At 43.1% G+C, this 25,069-nt stretch overlaps 1 protein-coding gene across 1 annotated transcript in view; it reads left to right on the top strand.

Moving 5' to 3' along the window:
• Nucleotides 1–18,278, top strand: part of Col15a1 (collagen type XV alpha 1 chain) — a 101,333-nt gene extending 83,055 nt beyond the window's left edge. Inside the window, exons 31-42 of the mRNA XM_021244521.2 lie at nt 775–820; nt 2,996–3,076; nt 3,534–3,583; nt 4,052–4,153; nt 4,992–5,136; nt 9,022–9,086; nt 10,391–10,519; nt 10,667–10,726; nt 11,666–11,725; nt 15,471–15,656; nt 15,746–15,861; nt 17,203–18,278. Of these exons, the coding sequence (XP_021100180.2) occupies nt 775–820; nt 2,996–3,076; nt 3,534–3,583; nt 4,052–4,153; nt 4,992–5,136; nt 9,022–9,086; nt 10,391–10,519; nt 10,667–10,726; nt 11,666–11,725; nt 15,471–15,656; nt 15,746–15,861; nt 17,203–17,416 (1,254 nt within the window). The 3' untranslated portion in view covers nt 17,417–18,278. The remainder of the gene's footprint in view (nt 1–774; nt 821–2,995; nt 3,077–3,533; nt 3,584–4,051; nt 4,154–4,991; nt 5,137–9,021; nt 9,087–10,390; nt 10,520–10,666; nt 10,727–11,665; nt 11,726–15,470; nt 15,657–15,745; nt 15,862–17,202) is intronic.
• Nucleotides 18,279–25,069: the final 6,791 nt, after the last annotated feature.

The raw sequence follows: 25,069 nt of genomic DNA, 5'->3' as shown, positions 1-25,069 counted from the left end.
ACTTAGAAGTGTTTTTCTCATGAAGATTCCTCTTTTCCTTCCCCCATCTTTTCTTGGTGACCCCTGAGCAGCTTGCAGGCCCTGTCCATCAGCATAGGAGGATCCTAATGCCTGATGGATGCCTTTGGTCCACATATGAACTAGGAAAAAGGTGAAGGTGGACTATTTAATACAAAGTGACATGTGGTGCTCTCTCAAGGGTAAGAGTATGCAGGAATCTGGGAAGAACTATCATCCAGAACAGCTTGGAGTTCAAACCCTGGCACTTCTTGGGGAGTCCAGAATAGGCCCTCCATTCTAATTCTAGTTGGTTAACTACCACTATTGTCAACACCTGTTCCTTATGCTCATCTTTGATTATACACAGTAGCCAAACTGCTGGCTGGCCTGGCTTCAGCACTGGGTGTGTCACTGGCTTGGGTGCCTGGTCTCTTGCATGAGTCAAAATGAACATTGGATAAGAATGGAGGCCAAGAGTGCTCATTGTTGCCATGCTCTGTTGTCTGAAAGTCTTAGGCTTCCCCAGTGCTGAGTTTTTTGTTTTGTTTTGTTGTTTTTTTCTTGTCAATGGGTTTCAATTATGTCTACTCTATCCCAGCTACATGATGGGCCTCCCAGTTGAAGACCTGGGATTCTGTGTGCTCAGGGCTGCTGGGGAATTTGGGATTCCAACATTGCCTTTTCTGCCACATTCCCCAGGGACAGTGGCTCCCTGGCCATAGTAGTGCCTGGGCAAGGTTCCGGGTGTCTGACCCAGCTGTTCTCTCTTTACAGCTTGGTACCACACAACCTGGGGATCCAGAGCTCATCACCTTCCACGGTACACACCCCTTCTTTCTGGGACATTTCCTGACCGAGTGTCTCTGAAGAAGATGGTTTTCATGTGTCCAGGGCACAGTGGTGGTGGTCAGGAAGATCTGGCTGTGTGTGGTGGGAGGGGTGGCAGCTGAGTCAAGGCTATGGGGTGGGACACTTCTGTTTGGTTTTGTCACACATCTATCCATTCTACACATCTTGGCTAAGCCTCCTAGTCAGTAGGAAGTGCTCCATTTGCTCATTCTTTTGTTAATCTCTTCCTAATGCCAACTCCTTGCTTGGTGTTATCTCCTGTGTTGGGCTGAGACAGCTGAATCCTGTGCTGTTCCTATTTTCCAGGCCCTTAGAATCTGTTAGGTGAATGTAACTATTAGAAATTAATTATAGCACAAGATACCAAGAGCTAAGACAGGGAAGAGCTGTGAGAGCTTGGAAGACCTTGGCCGCACAGTGTTCAAAAGTCAGCAGCATCAGCAGCTCCACAAAATCTGTTAAAATGCAGAACCTCAGGCCCCAGCCTGCACATGCCCAATCAGAACCTGTATCCACTGAGCCCTCCGAGTAGAGTACACATAGGAAGGTGTGGGAAGTGCTGGCTCTGAGAGTTGGTTTAGGAAATACCAGCATGTTCACAGCTATATGGGGGAACTTCTCGAGAGCACATCAGAGAGGGACCAGCTAGGAGCAGGGATCTGCAGGCAACCGATATCTCTGGACCCCACACATCCTGGCACTCCATGTGTCCCCTTTTGTTTGAGGAGCCCAAACGCTTGCAGCTTAAACAGGGGAAAGTCTTTTTTTCCCTCCTAATACTCAGTTCCAGCTTGGCTGTTACCCTAGCACCAGGTGGTGTCTCCCTGATCACATGAGGCCCTGTGGTTTTTCTGTTATTTCTGGTTGCCAAGTCCAGGCTGTTTTCAAACTCTGTGCTCAGATCCTATTCAAGGCTCTCCTGTCCCTTGGTGCCAGGTAGACCTTGGAGAGGAGGACTAGGGCTGTGTTTGCTTTCTCAGCTCCTCATTTGTTCCCTTGTCTTGTGGGGCTCCTCTGGGAGGAGGAGAAGGAGCAGAACTTTCTGAACTTGATGACCCTAGTGAGCGATTGTCCTCCTGCTTACTTGTGGGCATTACGGCTGACCCCTCAGGTGAGCAGCCCGTGCCTGGTGTGTGGTAAGCTCACTGTCTTCTTATCTGACACTGCTGGCTCTGGACACAGTGGAGGTTCCATAGCCCTGATGTCCAGACCCTCAGTCTCAGGCAACTCCCCCATCACTGGTGGGGCCTGGACTGATCTGTTCCTGTACCCCTCTGTTCATCCCCAGTGCAGACCATCATGCCTCTGATGTTCATAGTCCTTCTTCCAGGTTGGAGAATCCCAAGCCCCCAAACCTTGTCTATGCTTTGTGGCCCCATCTCTAGGCTTGAGAGCATTGAAAAGTTTATCTGTCATACCTCATGGGGACCAGGAATTTGACAGTCTTATGCTCGCCTCATCCATCAAGGGGAACAAGCAGGAATCACTTCCCTTCCCAAGGGCTGATCTCCCAAAAGGCTCCCTTCCCTGTAAAGTGTTGGAGGAGAAGGTGGGCCCGTGAGGCCAGTTCTGTAGAGCAGCGCTTCTTACTGTTCTTGTGGGTAGGAGTGTTGCACACCATGGGCGTCTCTTCCCTCAACTTCATAAGTAGAGTACTTAGAGTACCTAGCACCCTTAGCTGCCCTGTGTGGTCACCCTTGAGAGAATCTCCTGCCCCACTCACAGCAACAGGCTGCAGTAGGCCTAGGTAAGCTGAGATCTAGTGTTGAGCCTCAGTCTACACTCGTGGGACCACCTAAAGGAGAATTCATTGTAGCCCCTGCTGGGCCCCATAGGGCTGTGTTGGTCTCTCTACGATAGCGCTTGTTTCCTTCGGCCTTGCATTACTCTGAGCTGTGCCTGTTTCCCCAACCACGCTGAGCTTTTCAAGGTCAGGAATTGTGTCTGATGCATCTGCCGCCGTCCTCCTCATCTTTTAGTGAAGGCTTTTATACCACTGACTTCTCAAGAGGCCTTTCTGTGTTTGAGTAAGCTTTGTTACTAGAGCTCACTTTGAAAACTTGTCTCAGAAAGGTTTTATATAGAATGAAGGTGATTTTCCACTACCTTTTTTTTCTTCCTTAAATGTGTGTAAATTTGGTGGCAGGAGTTAAAGGAGAGAAAGGATCCTGGGGTCTTCCTGGCTCAAAAGGAGAAAAAGGCGACCAAGGAGCCCAGGGACCACCAGGTAATCCAGCTCTTGTTCTGGTTCTTGGCTTTAATTTTTATTCCTGAGAAATGCAGCTGAGTCAGAGAGTAAGACTAATCCATGATCTCCCTGACCACAATCTACTGTGAGTTCTGGCGAGACCCAGTCATGGGCTTGGCATGTCCAACATGAAGCATTGTCAAGAGAGACTGGGATGTCCAGTTGTTCATATTTCATATATAAAACAAGGCCCAAAGAGGCCCAGGGGCTTGTCCAGGATCCTACAGAGGGATGGGTGGCCCTGGGCTAGGATGGCAGCTGTCTCTAATCCCAGGGCCAACCCTGTTAACTAAACCAATGTAGGGTTACTCTTGCTAGGAAATTACCATGGTTACCAACTTGGAAACCCTTGTTTTAAATTTCCTGAAACTATAATTGTAAGTTGTTGTTGTTTTTTTTTTATGATTGTAAGTTTTATGAAGCATTTCTTCTTCAGGTCCTCCTGTTGATCCAGCTTACCTGAGACATTTCCTGAACAGCTTGAAGGTGAATATTCTCTATTGAACATTTGGCCTCAGTGTTTCCTGTTGTTATAATTGAATACCACAGACTGGGTAATTTACAAAGAATAAGGGTCCATTCAGCTCACAGTTCCACAGGCTGGGAGATTGAGGGGTTGCATCTGGTAAAGGCCTTGTTGCTGCAGACTCCTCAGAGTCCTGGGTGGTGCAGGACATCACAAGCAGCCAGAAAAATGTGCCAGACAGGGCTTACTTTTATAACAAAGCCACTCCCTCGATACCCCATTAGTTCACTAATTTACAGCCCTCATGTTCTAATCACCTCCCAAAGATTAACACATGACTTTTGGAATTAAGTTTCCAACACATGGTATTTGGGAGAATTTGGGGGACACAGTCAAACAATAAGAACTTCTATTTCCAACTTCTTTGATTTATGTTAGAGACAGTCTGTCTCAGTCTTATTGAAAAATTCCCGTGTTCTCTCTTCCAGGGGGAGAATGGAGACAGGGGATTCAAAGGAGAAAAAGGAGATTCTAATGGCAACTTCTTTGTGGCTGGGTCTCCAGGCCTGCCAGGAAATCCAGGCCTGGCTGTGAGTAGTGACTCCTCCAAGTCATCTCCCCTAAGGATTTAGGGGTTTCCCTGAAGCTCCCACTAGGATTGGGCAGTTAGAGAGTAAAGGGTCAGTCAAGCTGGAGACAGGACTGAGTAGAGGCCAGCTCCTCCAGTTCACTACTTGTTGACTGATGGGGAAGTTGGAAGAGGCCTGTGGAAGGAAGGGAAGTGGCCCAGGCTATATACAGTTAGTTAACTTCCAAGCACTAACCACATTATACCTTATTAACCTATGTGGTGGAAAAACTCAGTTGACACAAAGAATTATTAATGGGGGACAAATCAGGTAATGGAGGCAGAATGAAAAGTAAGAGAGATATTTTTAGAGGGGCTACTTGGTTCTTCTGAATTTTTATGAGTTGGAGCTCCTAGACAGGCTTGGTCTTCTTAGGATGAGAGGGTTTTCCAAGCCACAAGAGAAAAAAATCAAGCTTTGGTCCCATTGAGATGGCCAGATTACTGACCTCACAGACAGGTTATTGACATTGGTCCCAAAGCTTCCTGTGCTGGTAGAATGAGCAAAGATAGAGACCAGGGTTCTACTTCTAGCTGCGCTCCTAATTTGCACTGGGATTTGGGGCAAGTTCTTTCCTCTCTGTTCCCTCGTCTGTAAAGTGCAGGGACCAGACCAGGTAATCTCCAGGGCCCAGATGACTCCAGAGCTGCTGCTTAGTTGGGCTCACACCACCCAGATTTGTGAATATGATAACAATAGCTGGAATTCACTTTGTTTACAAACATCCCCAAAAAAGGAATTTGTGGGATGTCTAATGAATAATGGTCCTTTCTCTCTTCTGTTACTTTGTGCTTGACAGGGACAGAAAGGGGAGACTATCATTGGACCCCAAGGACCCCCAGGAATTCCTGGCCTGCCTGGGCCACCTGGTTTTGGAAGACCTGGTGCCCCTGGGCCACCAGGACCCCCTGGGCCTCCAGGACCTCCCGCTATTCTGGGTGCAGGTTAGTACTGAGAGTGGTGTCCTCATGCATGTTCCCCCATCTGTGCTCAGGGGCACCACATCTGGGTGGCATGTCAGAGCCACACTGCCTAACAGAAGGCTATTTCCTAGATGGAACTTTGTTTATTTTTTTATTCATAAAATTCATAAAATTCATCAAACTGTACAATTCAGTGGTGTTTAACACAGTCATAGGATCATGCAGCCATCACCAGTGTCCTAGAGCATTTCATCACACCAAAAAGAAGTTTTGTACCAGTTAACACCCACCCCCACCCCCCAAGATCTTGGCAACCACTAATCTATTTCCTGTTTCTGGATTTGCCTGTTTTGGACATTGCATATAAATGTAATCATACGGTACATCCTTTTGTGTCTGGCTTCTTTCACTTAGTATATTGTTCTCAAGGTTAATCTAGGTCAAAGTGTTTATCAGTATTTTATGCCTTTTTATAGTCAAATAGCATTCCATTGTATAAATACTTGTATATTTTATTTATTCACACATCTTGTCTTGGACACTTGAGTTGCTTCTATTTTTCAGCTCTTATGAATAATGCTGCTGTGGACATTTGTGCACAGGTTTTTATGGATATGTTTTCTATCTTCCTGGGCATATACCAGGAGTGAAATTGCTGGGTCATATGATAATTTGGTGTTTAACTTTTTGAAGAACTGTCAAACCATTTTCCAAAGCACCTACAATATTTTATAATGCTACCAATAATGCATGAGGGTTCCTAATTTTCTCCTCATCTTCACCAACACTTATTATTATTGTATCTTTATTACATTTTTTATTCTGTCCATCCTAATGGATGTGAGGTGGTATCTCATTGTGGCTTTGTCTTTTGAGCATCTTTTCATATACCGTGGAACCTTCTTGATAGCTTAGGGACTTGAGAACCTGACTTAAGGACCACCATTGACTCCTCACTCTCCATATAAAAATTGGTTCATCCCCTGAAGCTTCAGTCAGTCCCTCAAATGCAAAATGAGTGCAGTTAAAGAAAATGTCCATGAATTGAACATTTGCCAAGTACCAGGCATTTTGCTAATCACTTTACAACAGTATTTTGTTGAATTCTCACAAAACCTTTCTAGAAAAGTATTTGCATCCCCATTTTACGGGTGAGGAAAGTGACTCCTTAGAGATATTTAGGAACCTTCTGAGGTCACACAGCTAATAAATGGTTAGTCTTAGGTTTAAGACTCAGATCATAGTTGCTCCAATGTTGTTTCTATTATGTACATGGTGGGCAATAATAGTACAAGCTAAACATCCCTGACCCAAAATTGAAAAGATTCCAAAACCTGAAACGTCTTGAGTCCTGACATCAAGCCACAAATAGAAAATTCTACACATTAAAATTATCAAAATTTTATCAAAACATCAAATTCAGAATTATTTAAGATATTGTATAAATTACTTTCATCTTTGCATATAAAGTATCCATAAAACTTTATACATATGAATTTAGTGTTTAAACTTTGGTCCTATCCACAAGGTATGTCATTATGTATATGCAAATATTCCAAAATCTATGAAATACCAGAAATCTGAAACATTTCTGGTTCCAGGCATTTCATATAAGAGATGCTCAACTTGTAGTAGCGTAAATATCATGAATGCATAGTTTTCTGTTGACTGGGTTGGCATGAGCCAAGGGCGGGGTCATAGAGACCCAAGTAGTCTAGAGCATCAGAGAGAGCTTTATACAGGAGGTGACCTTGGTGCTGTGGCTTTGGTTTAGCCTTGGCTTTCTTGGTTACAAGTGAGAAACATGACTCAAAGTGGCACAGGCAAAAGGGAAATGTATTGGCTGTGAAGGAAAGAGTGAACAATCAGTCCATGGGGAGATAGGCAGCTGGAACTCCAGAAGGACCACTACCAAGGTCTTGACCTCTGCAAGGATTCTCAGGCTATCTCTTGTCTCAGCTTCTCTCTGTGCACGGGCTTCATGCTTCCTCACCTCACTGCAAACCACATCCTCTGCACAAAGAAAAATATGACTACTGACAACTTGCAGCTTCCTCTGCCAGCTAGAAATCTTGACCTCCTTTCTCAGTTTTAGTTTGAAAAGTCCTAAGGCAGGGCAGGTCCCAGGGAAGGATTCTGATTGGCCTATTCAAGCTAGGTGCCAACCTTGGATTAATCACTTATGGCCAGGAAATAGGATCATGTGAAAACATGGTAACCCTGGGAGTGGTGGTGCATGCCTGTAATCCCAGCACTTGGGAGACTGAGCTAGGAGGATTGCCTCAAGTTGGAAGCCAGCCTAAACTACAGAGTGAGACCCTGTCTCAAACAACAGCAACCACCAGAGAAAGAGATGGAGTGCGGGGGGAGACGGGAACATGGTAGCTCTTTCTGGAACCAAACAGTTGTAGAGGTGAAGGGAAAGCCTCAAGAGAAGATGATGGGGAATGAAGGTACTGGATGGATAAAACCAGAAGGGTCTACATAGTCTTGACACAGGAATGGGAGCTGCAGGAAGTGGAGGCCTGTGGCAAAGAGCACAGGCTGCAGAGAATCTGTTGTCCACAGCAGCACTGCACTAAGGGAGCTGGGGACACTTCACTGTGTTGAATAAGGATTGCCCTCACATAATATATGGCAAATCTCAGTTTACAGAGCGCTCGAGTAGCTATTATCTTATATAATCTTCCCAGCAACTGGGAGGAAGATGAAGTGGATATTATTATAAATCTCATTTCATGGATGAAGACACTGAAGCTTAGAGAGGATAAAAGACTTCTTCAAGGACATGCATACTAGTGGGAGGAATGGCTGCAATCCAAATCCAAGTCACCCCCATCCCTTTATCCTGTGTATAGACATTCAGGTACCGTGCTGGAACTGAAGACCTGCTCACAATGACCTGGAGAAGCATATATAGTGACTTTACCAGGCCTTGTAAAAACATCCTTAACTATGCCAAGCGCTTTGCAGATCTTGTGGAGGAGGTGGGAGTGGGGACAGGGCTTTAGAGAGGTAGAAGAGTAAGGGAATAGCTGTAATAATTCTTGCACGTGTTTGCCTAAATCAGGGGTTTTTTAGTTAGTGAATCATGGATTCCTAGAGAGCTCAAGAATATTCTTCAGGGATCTGTCATCCCACTAACTTTTTTTTGTGGGAGTGTGTGTGTGCACATACATTTTTCTGGGGAAGAGGTCAGTAGTCTTCATCTGATTTTTAAGAGTACCATGACTCTTCACAGGTTAAGAACCCCTAGCTAAATGCTGTGCAATTTGCAAAGCACATTCTGAGTTTGTATTTCACTCATTCTTACTACAGCCCAGTGAAGAATAAATGCTTGTTTACATCTCACAGATGAGACAGAAGGTCCAGGGAGCTTACTATCTCTTCATGATCACAGAGCTGGGAAGTGACAGACCGGGAACTTGAGTCCATATCTCTGCCCCAAGGGCAGAGCTACTGTTACTGCACACCCCAGCCTCCTCCCACAGCCTAGCCCCTTCTCTTCCTCTTTCTGAGCCCACTTCCTCTGTTCAGTGGTCACATGCTTGTCTTGGGTGAGGTAAGTTATGTGAGTTGGGATATTTTTGGATGCAGGTGACAGAAAACCTAATTAAGACTGGCTTTTACAAATTACAACAGAAGGGACTGATTGACTTATAAACCTGAAAAGTCTTCAGCACGGCTTGATCTAGGATGACAGTGAATAACCCCATGTCTTCCCTAAACCAGTCAGCGTGGCCTGAGTCACACACTGGGTCCAAAACCCCAGCACACAGTTGCGAGGTGGGATTTCTTGAAGCACTGAAATGGGGCTGTGAACACTCCTCTCAGTGGTCACCTGGCATGTGGGGCATTTTTCAAGGAATGTGTTTTCTATAATTTTTGTTTTCTATTTTGTCTTAGCTGTGGCTCTTCCAGGCCCACCTGGCCCTCCAGGACAGCCAGGGCTTCCCGGATCCAGAAATTTGGTCAGTACCATTATCAATGTGTAGTCATCATTCTGCTGTGGGTGGGTTTAATTAAAGCTTTGGCTATAATGTTCAGGAGCTGGCTTCCCTTTCACTTTGCAATTAGGATGCCATAACAATAGAATTGGTGCAATTCCACAAAGAGTGGAAGGTAATTTATTATCTGTTCAGTTGACTTATTAAATAAAGAGATATAGAAAACAAAATTATTTATTATTGAAATTCTGCCCTGTGAATCTTCATTTGACTGATCTATATAGTAAGGACTAATCATATTGTATTTTTTAAAAATAACCACAAGGGTGTAAAAACTACCACAGTAGGCCTTGTAAGCTGGTCATATTTACCCGAGGTCTTTCTGCCTTCACTATTCTGCTAAAAGATGTGGTGACTACTGGAGGGTGGGTGTAGCATGCTGAGGTTATAATAATGCACAGAAAGATGGATAAATACTTCAAGGGGTTGTTAGGAGTCCCAGGAATGCCCTTTGATCTTTACTGAAGTTTGCTCGGAAAAATTAGCTGCCAAGGGAAACAAAACAAAACAAAAACAAAAACAGTATCTAGCAGATGATGGAATTTTAATATTAGGCTCCTTGGGACCTTTTAAGCCATTTTGATGCATGAAGTCAACTTCAAGGAGAGATGAGATTAATTTTTATAATTTTCTCAGCTTAAATAAAAATTCCTTTTGCTGATAGTCTTTGAAATTGAGTGCTGTTTAGTAGACTTTTTGCAGCTTCCAAGTCTGCTTCTAGATATGCTAAATGGCTGTCTAATCTTTGGTAGTTTTCGAGACAGAGAAATTGCAGGCCTCCATTTTCCATCGTGTATTAAATATTGCAATTACCAAGCTAGGCAAAAAAATTAAGGCCTAAGTATAATTGCCTACTTGCTTGCATTTCTTATTCCAAGTGCAAACAAATGTGAAACCTGTTACGGAGCAACATGAGATGACACCATTTAGTTAGTGCCACCGAGCAGCTTTAAAGAAAGGGAAGGGGGAAAAATTGCCAGTGGTTTTGCTCATACCAAAACCCAATAAAAATAACTCTATGGTTACATCTTTGTGCTCACAGAATATTATTTACTGTGTTTTAATTCACTGATTATAAAATTTAGATTTGTGTTTCAAGGTAATACATGTTTTCGTTTCATCACAAAGCCTGTCCTTTAGTTATTAGAGAAAGTATGGCACAGTAAGCCTTTTCATTGGCTATGAGGGCACAGCTCCTAGTTGACTTTACAGAAGGGCCTGTATTCTAATGCTAACAGCAATGTTTGGAAATGAAAATGATCTGACAGGTCACGGCATTCAGCAGTATGGATGACATGCTGCAGAAAGCACATTTGGTCATAGAAGGAACATTCATCTACCTGAGGGACAGCACAGAGTTCTTCATTCGCGTCCGAGATGGCTGGAGAAAATTACAGGTAATTCTTAAACTGTCTTTAATAAACTGCCTCCGAATTTCTTTTAAGGATAATAATATACTCCTGTAAATTACATTTTTCCATTTTGAAAATAGGCAAACAGTTTCTAATTGATGTTTCATTTTCAATGCACTCTTTTCCTTAAAGCTGGGAGAACTCATCCCCATCCCTGCCGACAGTCCTCCACCCCCTGCGCTTTCCAGCAATGTGAGTAGTGCCCCCTCCTTGGCCTTCGCTTCTTCATTTATCAACTTCCTGAGTGCCCCTTGGCATCCAGTACCAACTCTCCAAATTCAGCAGCCAGCACTGCATGGGTCAGCATGCCGGAAACCCACAAATTACTGGGTGCCAACAGAACATTCTCACAATAGAGTAGAGGAACAACAGGGCCCAGAGGTAGAACACCTCTGCCCTCATGAGTCTTCCTGGGCAAGGGTTTTTTCTCTTAGCCTCAGTTTACCAGTTGTGAAATCATTAATTGGCTCAAGCCATCTAGAAGATCCTTTTACTTTTTGACACTTTCTGCCTTGTAAGAACATGGGTTACTGGCATGGTCCATCTTTGAGTCTTGTTGCAACTGTATGAAACAGCTGCTGTCATCCCCATTTTGCAGATGATGAAACTAAGGCTTTGAAGATGTGGCTTGCTCTGTTAAGTGAGTGTCTTGGCCATTTAGCACAAGTCCTCTGTTTTCTTGATTCACAGGTCTTTTTAAAAGTCTTGAGAGCATCCTTTCCCTTTCTCAGGATGACTTTTACATTTGACTATGAAATTCTTCAACACTCAAGAGTCACAGTTAAATCAGTGTGGAAGCGCATGCCTGTAACCCAGCATTCTGGGAGCCTGAGGCAGGAGGATTCCAGGTTCAAGCCCAGCCTGAGCAATTTAGTGACTTAGCGAAACTCTGTCTCAAAATTAAAAATTTTTTAAAAGCTGGAGATGTAGCTCAGTGCCAAGACTCTTGGTTCAATCTCCAGGAATGAAAAAGAAGGAAGAAAGGAAGGAAGGAGGGAAGGAAAGGGGTCACAGTTTAAGACAGTGACAAACGTGCCTTCCCAAGAAGCATTGAACTTGCACCTCACTGTAGTATGAAGAACAGATTGAATGTGTGTTCACAACTGCTTCTTTTCTCCTTTTACATAACAGTCATATCAGCTCCAGCCTCCACTGAACCCTATTTTAAGTGCCAATTACGAGAATCCTGTGGTAAGTACAATTCATGCATTTTCTTTGCAAACATTGAATGTGTCTACCACCTGCTAGACCTTGGGCTTAGTATACAGCTCCTACTGCCAGGATGCTTATAGACAAGTAATCAAGGCAAATAAAATATGAACAATTACAGAGCAGTACAGAAACTTGTTTGGGCAAGGCAAACACAAGATACTGGAGTTATGAGGAAGGCTGAGGAGGAGATGACCTGGACCTCAAGGTGGTGAGCACTAAACTAAGATCTAAAGGACTGTTGATTCAGGAGTAAGCCAATTGGACAAAAGAGAGCAGGGATTCCAGGTAGAGGAAAAATGGAACAGAGGGAGGCAAGGAGAAGTGCTGATTGCAAGCATTTCAATCTGGCCAAAGGAGTAGAGTTCAGTGCAGAGAAAGGAGAAGTTTATTCTGCAGGTCAGCAAGGGCAAGAGCTAATCATGAAAGGCCTGCATGCCATCATAAGAACTTTGGCCCTTTTCTCTGGGCAGTGGGGACTTAACTGGTGGGTTTAAGGTAGGAAAGGTGTATGATAAAAATTGGCACTTATCTTCAGAAATTATCTTGCTCAAATGGATTGGAGAAGAGAGGAGCTAGGGTCCAAAAACTAGTTTGGTGATTCCTGTATTTTCCAAATTAGGGTCACAGCAGTGAGCATGTGGGAAGGTGGACAGACTGAAAAGACATGAAGGAGACAGGAGTGACCAGTTTGGTCACTGATGGGATATGGTACAATGAGGATGACAGAGATTAGTAATGATGGCCAGGTTTCAGCCTAGATAATCAGTGGTCATAAGTTCCTTTCCAGGGCTCATTTCACATAATTGGGGTTAGTAACTCTCACTCTATTCTTTTGCCAACTTAAATAAAGATCTTTGTAAATAAAGATCTGATTGATCTTCCTGTAAATCATTACAGGAAACTTGTGGAACTCAGGCGCAGGAAGTACAACCAGACCTGGGGTCTCCTGTCCCTGCTCTTACTATGCCTTACTATTTCCAAGGAAGCAGATTCTTCCTTCTGCAAGTCTCTCTTCTCGCCTCCCCTCGAACCTAACAAACAGACAGAGGTAACATGAGCTTGCACACAGCTCCAGTTGCCATTGCACTAATTTTGGCCCTAATTCTATGTGATTGTGTGGTTGCAGAGCCCCATTCCACCTGACTCAATTAACTCATGGGAAAGAGCATCTCTGTGGTCTCTCTTGGGTCATTGCCCACTCTCAATCTAATCCACGGGAGCCAGGAGAATAAAATGGAAGACCCGAGACACTTTCAAAGAGTAAGGCATGGGTTTGACAGGCAACAGAAAGATGCTTCCTATAATGTGGCCATTACTGAAGAAGACCTCACTGGGGCATGATGAGTCTGAGGTGCCTAGGTGACACCTGAGAAGAGACAGCCAGGAAGAAATGGGATAATGAAGGTCAGAAGCCTGTAGCGGGACCTAGTCTGAAGACATATTTGGAAGTCTTTAACAGAACCATGACAATTGTTATGGGGATGGTAGACTGGACTATGTGGAGAAAAAACAGGAACTGATAAAAGAAATATGAGAAGAAAGCTGAGAAGCCATAGCCAGCAAGGAAGAAAGAATGCCAAACAGGGTACTAACCTGCCAGGAGGTCCATAAAAAGAACTAAATCATATCCCTCAAATTTAAAAACTATAGCAAAGTGTTTCAATGACCAAGAAGATTCTAGCTAGTTGAGGAATAAATGAGAGGCTAGGGGAGAGAGAAGCCCTTCAAAAAACTCCAAAAAAAGTTAGGGTGGTAGCTCATGGAATTTTTAAACAGGGTTTTTTAAATTTAGAAGTATTATACATTCACAGTAGTAAACTTAGACAATGCCTATAGAGAATGAAGAATAGTAAATTATCTATAATTTTAACAAAACGACTAGTACCCACAAAATAGCCATCTTAACACTTAGTTGTCATAAGATGTTTGGCTTCATAAAAATAATATATATTCATTAGAAAAATGTTCCAGCAACTAGAGAAATACGAACAGGACAGAACAAGCCCCCAACCCCACCATTTGAAAATGACCGTGATTCTAGCCATTTCTCTGTTTGTCTCCTTAAGGGAAGAGAGGAAGAATACAGAGATTAGAGGTATAGCAGGGAAGGCCAGCATTTGCCCCCATACTATTCTTTGGTGGTCTCTGGCATTGGAGAACCCTCATATGTCAGGGCCTCTGTGGATGCCCTTGCATGCAGCCACAGATGTGCACTGGTCAGAGGGTGATGAGACCACGGAGCCCTTCCTTCAGGTGCCAGAGTCTCCAGATCCATGAAGAGGAAAGCAGGGTGAAGGCAATATAGCTAGATGACAAGGGCATCCAGGGTCAGGGTGTTTGTGGGGTGAAAGTTGAAAGTCTGGTGGCCTGGAAGTGGTCGTGGTAAGCAGTGTGCTGGAGTGCCTTCCCCATCCTAATGGCTGGCAATGTATAGCATTAAATTCTGATACTGTAAGGCCTCCTGGGGAAGCCTCATCACAGTTGGGAGCAGGATAAGAGGTGAGGAAGTGCTGTTCGGCTTGGACCCCCATCTAGCATGGTGATAAAGGAAGAAGTAAGATAAATAGAGATTAGGGGAGGCAGCAGACTTGGAGTCTGTCCTATGGAGAATGGAAGAAAAAGAGTAACGAGTGAAGAAAAATGTCCACAGAAATGCAAAGATGGTGTGGGGCTTTCAAGACATTGTAACGTGTGGCCATCTGTGGCCAATGGCTGGAAACTTGGAAAGTGGGAGAATGACAACATGGTGACACCATTTGCTGGAACACACAGAGTCTTTGTTCCAATCTGAAAGTCAGCACAGAAACACAGAGAGAAATACCTACCAGTTCCGGTGTACATGTTGGGCCCATTTCCTGTTCTTTGGTTTAACATATTTAGAAATATTTTCTTCCCTTGATGACTTGAGTCCCAGCTTGCACCAGCCCTCCTCAGGTCTATGCTGGTGAGATGCAAGTTCCTCCTGAGATGCGCATGAAGATAGGGGGACAATGCTCTTTGATCATGAAATGTATTCAGAAGGCATGGCAGAAGGGCCTGGGAGAGAGGGCATTAGAGTGATGCCGGGTTTAGGGCAAGAAAGTGTGGGAGAAAACAGGCTGTAGAGTGGCTTTTATTTTTGCTACTGAACAAGGTAAGGATATACAGTGACAATGGCTATATGACCCCTAGTTTCTAGAAGGTCCCATCCCAGCAGTCTTGGTAGTAAATGTCATGTCCTTTTCCTTTCAAGGCCATTCCCCTGGCCCCTCATGTGATCAGTCTCAGTCCTGCTCAGGAGATGGAAGAAAGCACAGATAGCAGATAGCCTGAGAAGCTCTGGGATCCAGGACCAGTGTCAGCTGAAAACCCCTACTGGGACTGAGCTAGGGACACCCAGAGGTCCCATACATATGCCTTCAGGCTGGATTCAGATCTCTGAAGTGCTTTATTTGGTCCAAACAGGGTTTGGTTTGGTTTTCTCATCAAAGTAAGACATCTCACATAATATGGCTGTTCAGAGAGCTGGAACAGGTGACCTGGGGAACCATAACTTTCCTGCCCTGGGGATGGTCCTGCAGTGGCTGTCGTTCTCATGTAAGGTCCAGGTTGAATGAGATGATCTGTGATGTACAGTATCTTCAATCCCAAGACTGCTGGAATCTTCTTCAGGACATGAGACCATTCTGTGGTTGGGGTTTCCCTTCAATGCTAACTGCAGTGTTTTTTCTCTCACTTTTTACAGCTGCACTTGGTTGCTCTAAACATGCCATTTTCTGGGGACATTAGAGCTGATTTTCAGTGCTTCCAACAGGCCAGGGCTGCAGGACTATTGTCCACTTTCCGAGCATTCTTATCTTCCCATTTGCAAGATCTCTCCACAGTTGTGAGGAAGGCAGAGAGATACAGCCTTCCAATAGTAAACCTCAAGGTAAAAATAAAACCTGTTCCCCTTGTTTTCTGAGTGTATCAGTCTCCACAGGGACTGTAGTGATTCTAATATGATCTTTATCTTCATAGGGCCAAGTACTTTTTAATAATTGGGACTCGATTTTTTCTGGTGATGGAGGTCAGTTCAATACACATGTTCCAATATACTCCTTTGATGGCCGAGATGTGTTGACAGATCCTTCTTGGTAAGTGAGGGTGGGAACCCACTTACATGATATGATGGAGAGTTTTAGGGGGTATCCTTACAATGGGATACCTTTATCAGCTGCCTACTGCGTTATTGCCAACATGAAGCTACAGTGAAGGAGCTGAAGGCTGAAGGCCATGGACAAAGCCCTGGCCTTGAAACTGGAGGACCTGAGTTCAGTAGCTCAATATGAGACGCTAGGCAAGGCACTTCCACTCTCTGAGCCTCGGTTGCCTTGCTTGTCAAGTGGACAAGATGACCATATAAATATGCGCCTGGAAAAGGTGGTATAAATACCATCAGATTGTTGGGCAGATAAAACAGATATGGACGAAAACATACCGTGCAGTAGGCACTTAATAAGTGCTAAGTGATGAACTGGTGATCCAGTAACTCTGTACATGAATTGCCCTCTAAATCTTGCACATGATGTGTGCTTTTCACAGCAGAACAATTCAGCAAACCTTTCTTCAGGTTATTCTATAATAGGCCTGATGCCAGGCCTGGAAGGCATAGTAATAAACCTACATGACCCCCATCCCTAAAGAGCTCCCATTCCTCAAGGGAAGATAGACAAAAGATAACGGTGTGATTGTAAAATGGAGAAACTGATGAAATGAGAAGCACATAGATAACCAATCATTTTCACTTAGGGATAAGAATCAGAGAAGGCTTCCTGCAAGAGAAGGCATCAGGGGGCCGGGGATTTAGCTCAGTGGTTTCGACGCCTGCTGCGCAAGCGCGAGGACCCGAGTTTGATCCCCAGTACCAAAAAAAAAAAAAAGGAGGCATCAGGGTTTGAAAGATAATAAGGAGTTAGTGAAATAGGGACCACTCTAGACTAAGGGGCCTCATGAGTGGTGGTTTAGATTTACGAAAACAGAGTATGTGGCTGGGAAACAATTGCAAGCTGGGTGTGGCTGGAACAATGTGTTCAGAAAGCTAGAAAGAACCAACAGTGCTGCATGCACACCTGTAATCCTGTACTCTAAGAAGCTGAGGTAGGAGGAATAGAAGTTGGAGTCCAGCCTGGGGAACTTAGTGACTTATCGAGACCCTGTCTCAAAATGAAAAAGAGCTGGCTATGTAGCTTACTGTAAAGGCCCTGGGTTCAATCCCCAGAAGAAAAAAAGAGAAAGGCTGAAGGAAGGAGGGAGGGAGGGAGGGAGGGAGGGAAGAAAAGAGAACCATGAGAGTAGAGAGATCTGGCATTAGACTCTGTGGAGCGGTAAGGAGTTTGACTTGATCCACTTGATTCACTAGACTTAACACACTGCTTACTAAGATATACCACAAAGATGTGTCATTCAAAATGTAACTTGACAAAATTACCTTTTAGGCCCCAGAAGGTCGTTTGGCATGGCTCCACCACCCATGGTGTCCGTCTTGTGGATAAGTACTGTGAAGCGTGGCGAACGGCAGACATGGCAGTCACAGGATTTGCCTCGCCACTGAACACGGGGAAGATTCTGGACCAGAAAGCATATAACTGTGCTAATAGGCTAATTGTTCTGTGTATTGAAAACAGTTTCATGACAGATGCTAGGAAGTAATGACCTTCCAATGATTCCTAAACAGTTTTCCAGTTTTTCTTATGTGAAGAGTTGACACTGAAATCTGAAATGTTTAAGTGTTGTAAATATTACAGTTTTTTATTACACATTCATCACAAGAGCAACCAAAGAAAACATACCTCAGTACACTCAAAATTGAAAACATAAAGGACTCCGTGCAAAGGCAAAATCTGATTCACATATTGGTGCTAGATTCTGCAGGAAACCCCATGCAGTGTGAACATCCCAACACAGGTTAAGGCCAAGGTGAAAACAGAGACCATGGCATTTGCCCACTGCAACCTTCAGAAATTACTTTCTTCCTCTTAACCATGGTTGTTGAGTGTAAGATGTCCTTCATGTTTTCTTACAAAGTCAGTGTTTAGAAATGTTACCCCTTTCTAAGTTATGTGCAAACTGAATACTTTATTATTTCACATCTACCCATTATTTGCAACTGTTTTTCATACAGAGAAACAACTGCTCAAATGATCCTGTTTGTATTTTCTTACTGTATCAGACTAATATGTCTTTTCCTTAAATATTATTGCTGTAGGAGTTTTATATTTTTACCCAATTGTATTTTAGTATGGCATCTGTTTATGTAACTCTGACTTGCTGGAAAAGTTGAAACTCTAAATTATCTGAAATTAGAAGAGAAATAGCACATAATTACTACCTGTCCCTTGACAGCCCTCCTCTCCACCCCCCCATCCACGATTCTATGGCTTCCATTTGGCAGTTCTTGAATTACAAGTGCAGCGGAAACAGACAGGTTCATAGGGATGAATTTTTTGAAAAGCACGTATCTTCATGCTGTATTGTTTTCCAAGTAAGTGAACATAAAAACAGCTTTTCCAGGCGCTTTCTTCTGTTTGACTTTTTCACCCTAGTTCCTTTATTCTCTGCCATTGATGTGGAAGCAACCTGGGGTGGGTTTGCTAATCCTCTCTTGGCCACTTGGACAAACCCTCAGGCAGTAATCAAAGAAATGAAGATCTTCCCATCATGATCATCTGCCCCCCCTCGGCGTGAGGTGGGTGGTGTGGGAAGGCGCAAGAGTCACAGAGTAGAGACACGATCTGTTGTGATTTTACCACTGTCTCGATACCTGACTGGGCACATCTGCCTCTGTCACTCAAGGAGGTGTCAGTCAAGTACAATGTCACCTTCAGTTGTTCAGCATCATAGTTATCAGAGGTCTCGTTTACTTTTTGTTTGTTTGTTTCAGACAGGGTCTCATTATGTGTTTCACACTGGCCTTAAACTCATGATCCTCCTGCCTCATCATACAGGTGTGCACCACCATGCCTCACTTTTCATAATAAACCTGCAAAGTTGATACAGTATTTTTATCTCTATTTTAGAAATGAAGGGTAAAAATGAGGCTCAAGAACTTACTTGGTCTAGGTTGCATAGCTGCTAAGGATGGGGCTAGTTTCAGACTCAGGGTCGGTCTCACTCCAAGGCCCAGGATCTTTCCAAGGAATCATGGTGCAAGCTGCCTGCTCGGTCCCTCCCAGTTCCAAGTGTGTGACTCTGGCTCTGCTTTGACTCTTAGGAGAAACATAGTCACCAGGCAAGAGGCATGCTGGGATACTTCCTCCCATTCAGTTGGGCTGGCCCAAAAACTCAATCAGATGAATTTATCCACATAGTCCTTGAAGTAGGAAGTAAATTGAGGACAACAATAAAGATATCCCAGAACCTCCACTTAGGAGCTTCACACATGAAAGAGCAATCAGAATCTTTCTCGTGAGTCATGGGGTGAAGACAGCTATAATTGGAAAGCCCCGGAGATGGATGTCTGGGGACCAGACTACCAAGTTGAGTGACAAGGGAGAGAGGCGCATGAACAGAAGTTGCATAGGAATAAAGACAGGAGGCTCCTGAGACCATGAGGTAAAAAGCCACCCATTTTAGTCAGCTCATGTGGCCAAAACTACTCTAAAGGCAGAATGGGATAGAGATTTGCAGGAGAGCTCAAAGGAGGAGAGAACAATTTGCTAACCCTGAGAGAGGGGGTCAAGGTTCCTGTCCTTGCCTCCCAGTTCTCTTCACGGACTGGAGGAGATATAACCCTTGCAGAGGAGGCCCTGAGCCAACCCGGCACCATTCATACCCAGAATGATGGTCAAAATCCTGAGCCACTAAACACTGGCCTCCACATGCCACAGGCCACTGGTCTGGAGTCCTTATGGTTGCTTATGCGAGCCACATAGGGTCCTCTGCTGGGCTGTGTTGCTCAGACTCAACCCCATCTCTGGAAAGACTCAATCACTAGGTCTGATCTGTCCCCTCCCAGTTCCTCTGTGATACTGCCCATTTCCCTGAACCTGCTTACCTTTACTCATTTCTCTCCTGAATGCTTGATGGGTTTCAAGTCTGAATCTTGCCATGCAACTAAAATACAGTGGCAGAGGATTTCCAAACCTTTTACTCTCCCCCTTTGCCTGGATGTCTTGAATGCTTTTGAAAGCTAGGGAGCCAACTAGCACAATCAGTCGTGATATGGGAAGGAAGATTTGGCACAAGATTAGCTAATCTTTGTAGAGCTAGAGATCTTTGGAGTTCTTGCTATGAGTTGACATTGCAGGTCCTCATTCTGAAGGCTGCAGCTCCAGGCTCCCAAAGTCTCCCATCTAGTGACAGAACCAGCAGACAGAAAAGGATGCCAACCCCTGTCAGGGGCCAGGGCCGTGAGGAGGCAGACTTGGGAAGGATAAAAGGATTACTGGGAAGCTATTGAGTTGGGGTCAGAAAGCATGAAGGAAAAGACCCAGGAAAATCTCCCAGTAAACATGGATGTGACAGGATGATATGGCCTGAAGCAGAAACAAGAAAACAAGGAAAATGGACCACAAGATCCACCCTTGGATTTCCCATATCCTCTGGGCTTTATCTGGCTTCAGTTATGCAGGAAATGTAAGTACAGAATTCTGGGGACTGTCAGCAGCAGCCCAGTACAGCTGAGTATTAGTCAAAACATTCTATTAGTTAATAAAGGAAACATACTCACATTAATGCCCCCCCCCCGAATGTATTGAATCATGAGACCAGGAAGAGAACACAGAGACCTGAGGAATGTAGAACATGGAAACTTAGCCCTTTCTGTGTGTATATCTGTGTGTCTGTGTCTGCCTGTCTGCCTTGCTTGCCTGCTTGTGCTTTTCTCAGTATATGGCTCCTTTCCTTCAAGCAAAGAGAAGAGTCTTCATGTGGCAGGAGTGTTTACAGACAGCTCCAGGCTTGCATTACCCTATATACCCCACCACCACAGAGAATGGCCTCAGAGAGAAGAAGAGACCTCCTTTCCCCTCTGGGGTTACATCAGTTCTGGAAAGAACTCTGGTTGGTCGTACTTGTGTTGTGCACCCATAATTCATTGGCAGCTCCACCAGAGATGATCCATGTGGAAGAAACAATCCCTCCACCCAAAATGCATGGGGTTTTGCAATGACCAAAAATCAAGAGCACAAAAGGGTGAAAGGACCAAAACATTAGATTCTGCCACACTCAGGAGCAGGGACAGGCTGAGTGTATGTGGCAGGGTGTTGTGACAGGCAGAGGTGAGATCATACTGGCCTTGGATTATAGGAAAGGCATTTAGACTTTCTCCTACACCTGGTGGGACACTTTGGGAAGGCTTTAGGAAGGTAATAGATGGAATCAGGTCCATGTTTGAGAAAGATCAAGTATCTCATTTGTTTATGCATTCATGCTTTCAAAAATATTTGCTGAATGATTAGTTTGTACCTAAGACTATGTTTCATTTTGGAGGTACAAAGATAAATGATACCTCCACTTTTCAAATTCTCAAGCCCATTGTAATGGCACAGGCCATTTCAAATCTCAGATATTACCACCCCTCCAATGCCTCAGCAACCCTAGAGCAGATAGAAACACATATGTATAGATCTTTCTGACCTAGGAGCTGGAGGAGGAACTTTCTGGTTTCTGCCTGAGCTTTTTGGTCACCAAGACACCATTGAGCTTCCTCAAAGCTCCTTGAGAACTACTCACTGATTTTCCCTTTTTGCCTTTTACCTTGTACTACCATTTACATTGTAGTCAGGTATAGAGAGATCTTCACCTGAATTTGAATTTGGCTCTGCCACTTGCTAGTTTTGCAATCATAGACAAGTTACTGAAAATCTCCCAAGTTACTAAAAATAATCCCCTACACTCTCTTGGCTTTTCCTGCAGCTCAATGTTTTTATTTGTAAAGTGAAGGTATTGAAACTGCTCTTCATTGAGCTAACTTCCTGGAAGCACTGGGAATGAAGCCGTGGCCTTGAGTAAGCCTTGGTTCTCCAGGTATCTCCTAGGAGTAGCTGGGGGGTTCTTCCTCCAGCCTTGTTGAATGGTGTCTTCTAGTTTGCCTAGTTTCTCTGCCCATCTCCAGGATCAGCACTTTTTCTCAATGCATCCCCTTTGGTATAGCTCTACCTGCTGTTAGTCAATATCCACTGTCCCAAGTCCCAATTAGTCTAACTTCCCTGCCCCTCTGCTCATCTTCCTCATAATCCAACCATTAAAATATTGTCATCTGGATCAGTAGGGCTCCAAGATTCACACTTAACAGTAGGGCTAGATTCCTTCTGATTGTTGGGGACATGTGCCACAGTGACTGTTAAACAAACTTACTACTCTCCTTGTTTAAGCTAGCTCAGGGCCTTGAGTTCCCAGAAGAAGCCAGAGTGCCCTGATGTCTGCTCTCTTGGTAGGAGGGATTGCCCACCTTCCTCTCCTTGTAGACTTGCTCATTTTTTTCTGTTCTTTCTCTCAATGAATGGCACCACTATACAGCCAGAGGCCTGGGAATCATTTACTTGTTCATTCAATACAGCTTTTAGAATATGTTTTATTTTTAATTGACATATGGTGTCTTAGTTACTTTTCTCATTGCTGAAACAAAATACTTGACACCCAGAGTTAAAAGAGGAAAGGTTTATTTCAGCTCACAGTTTGCAGAGCTTTCAGTCTATAGTCAGCTGGCTCCAAGGCAGGTTGGGATGGCAGAGGGGCATCGCAGAGGAGAAACAGTCGATGGGAAAGCAGGATAGGCAGAAGGCAGCAAGCAGCAAAGTAATAAAGCAGCTTCTTTCTGTCCCTTTATATTCCATCCAGGCTACTGGCCTTTTGAGTGGTGCCACCCACACCCCAGTTTGCAGCACCCTTAATCCCATAATCATACACCCTAATACAGCCACCTTCAATGCTTCCCACCTATGACCACATGAGGCCTTGGGGGGCCATCTAAATACAAGCCATGACACATGGTATTGTATGTATTTATGGGATACAGTATGACATTTCAATATGTAAAAGCAATGTGTGATGATCACATTGGGGTAACTGGCATTTCTGTCACCTCAGACATTTATCGTTTCTTCTTGCTGAGAACATTCAGAATCCTCTCTACTAGCTTGTTCATTCAACAAATATTGATGGAGTGCCTCTTTAGTAATAACAACAAGAAAAAGAAACCATAAATTAAGTGCTAGGAAGCCCAGAAAAACTGGGATGTTTCCACGATGACCACTTTGATTTTTATTTATTTATTTATTTTTGTTTTTATTTTTTTCCCATTAAGTTTATTGGTACATTTTAGGTATAAAATACAGTTACATTTATCATTGGGATCTTGTACCTTTACATGAGTATCTTGGTTCTTTTTTTTTCCCCCTTACCCTGCCCTCCCTTCACCCCCTCCATCCTTCTCTATTTGCAAAGACTTTGTTTCCATTTTATTCCTCTTCTCATATTTTTTTCTTTTCCCTTTTTTTTCCTTTCCCCTACCCCTCCCACTTCTCCTGCTCCTTTGGACCTTTCTTCCTATTACACAATATCAATTATACATTGCTTTTTTTTTTTTTTTGGTACTGGCAATCGAACTTGGGTCCTTGCACTTGCGAGGCAGGTGGTGGAACCACTGAACTAAATCCCCGGCCCTGTCAATTATACATCTTTTAAATTACAATATTAAGATCTAGGAGATATTATCACAGATTTTACAGAATTTAAAAGAATATAGAAAGCATATTACAAAAATCTTTTCTGAAATAAATTTGACAACTTCTAAGAAGTACCTTGGAAGACAAATTAATGAAACTAACTCTGGAGGAAATATAAAATTTGAAAAACAGCTATTAAAGAAAGTATATTCCTAGCTTGAAAACCTACCTATATGACAACAGCAGGCTCATATACATTTTAACTGATAAATTATATCAAACAATTAAAGCAGAAAAAAGAAGGAACAATTTTCCCCTCATTTTGGGAAATCAACATTGTGCTAATCCTAAAACTGGGTAAAGATAATAGAAGAGAAAAGTATGAACATAGATAGAAATTTGTTTAACAAAACAATTAGATGTCAGATCTGGCAGTATGTAGAAAGTGGTTTTGTTATAGGGATGGCAGTGTTGGTTCAGCATTGGAAGATCCACCCCCAAAAGTCATCATTTTAACAGAGGAAAGGAAAAAGCCATATGATCCTATCACTAGTTGGAGAAAAAGTATTGGACTAAATTCTATAGCTGTTCATGGTAAAAGCTATCAGGAGACTAGAAGTAGAACAGAACCTTCTCAACAGATTAAAGACATATACTCCATACTTCCAGTGAGAATGCCTTATATGAATGGAGAAGATACAATGCTTTCTCCTTAAGGTGGGGAACAAGGGCAGATATGCTAACTCTTTATCTGTCCATTAAACTTTAAAACCTAGTCCTCACCAAAATAGTCTGGCAATAAAATGACAAAACTAGGATAGGATTGGCATGGCAGAAGCAAAATCTTTATATGTAGATGAAATGATCATCAACAGAGAAAATACTAAGAAATCTCTAGGAGCCCCTAGAACTTATATTTGAATTTAGCAGGATTAGAAAACACAAGGTATATATAAAAATTCAGGTCTGTTATACGTGCTATAAATGAAGAATTGGATATTGAAATTTAAAAGTTATGTAGGAGTACAGAAGACCTAGAAAAGTTAAAAACAAAAAAAGGACAAAAAACAGCGTTGGAAGACGTTTAGTACCTAATTTTAAGACTTCTTCTAAAGCTCCAGTAATCAAGGCAGTGTTGGTGTAAGGAAAGACATATAGATCATTTGAATAACACAGAGAATCTAGAAATAGAACCACACATATATGGTCCACTGAGTTTTGAAAGATTATTTAACATTAGCATTTTATAGAATATAAACTCAATTCAAGAGCCGAGGAAGAGATAGTGTTTTCAGCAAGCGACACTAGAACACCTGGTATCCGTATATAAAAAATTAACCTCAACCCTTTATTTCCATACATGAAAATAACTTGAAGGGATCTATGAACCTAAATATGAAAGCCTAAAAGTATAAAACATTAAGAAGAAATTATAAGGGAAAATTTTTATGAATTTAGGGTAGGCAAGAACTTCCTAGGATACAAAAAACATGATGTATAAAAGAAAAAAATTGATAAATGAGATTCCATCAAAATTTAGAACTTTAAATGACCTCATTAAAATGAAAAGTAGTCCTTAAACAGACCATATTTACAATGTATATAACCTATGACCAGAATATATAAAGAACTCTTACAGCTCATTAATAGAAAACCCAATTAAAAAGTAGACATAAGAAGATGATAAATAGCCAGT

The sequence above is a fragment of the Heterocephalus glaber genome, unplaced genomic scaffold (genome assembly GCF_053883595.1).
Source record: "Heterocephalus glaber isolate CG9 unplaced genomic scaffold, H.glaber_assembly_v1.0 deba00001481, whole genome shotgun sequence".
NCBI lineage: Eukaryota > Metazoa > Chordata > Mammalia > Rodentia > Bathyergidae > Heterocephalus > Heterocephalus glaber.
This window is presented reverse-complemented; position numbering and strand designations above follow the sequence as displayed.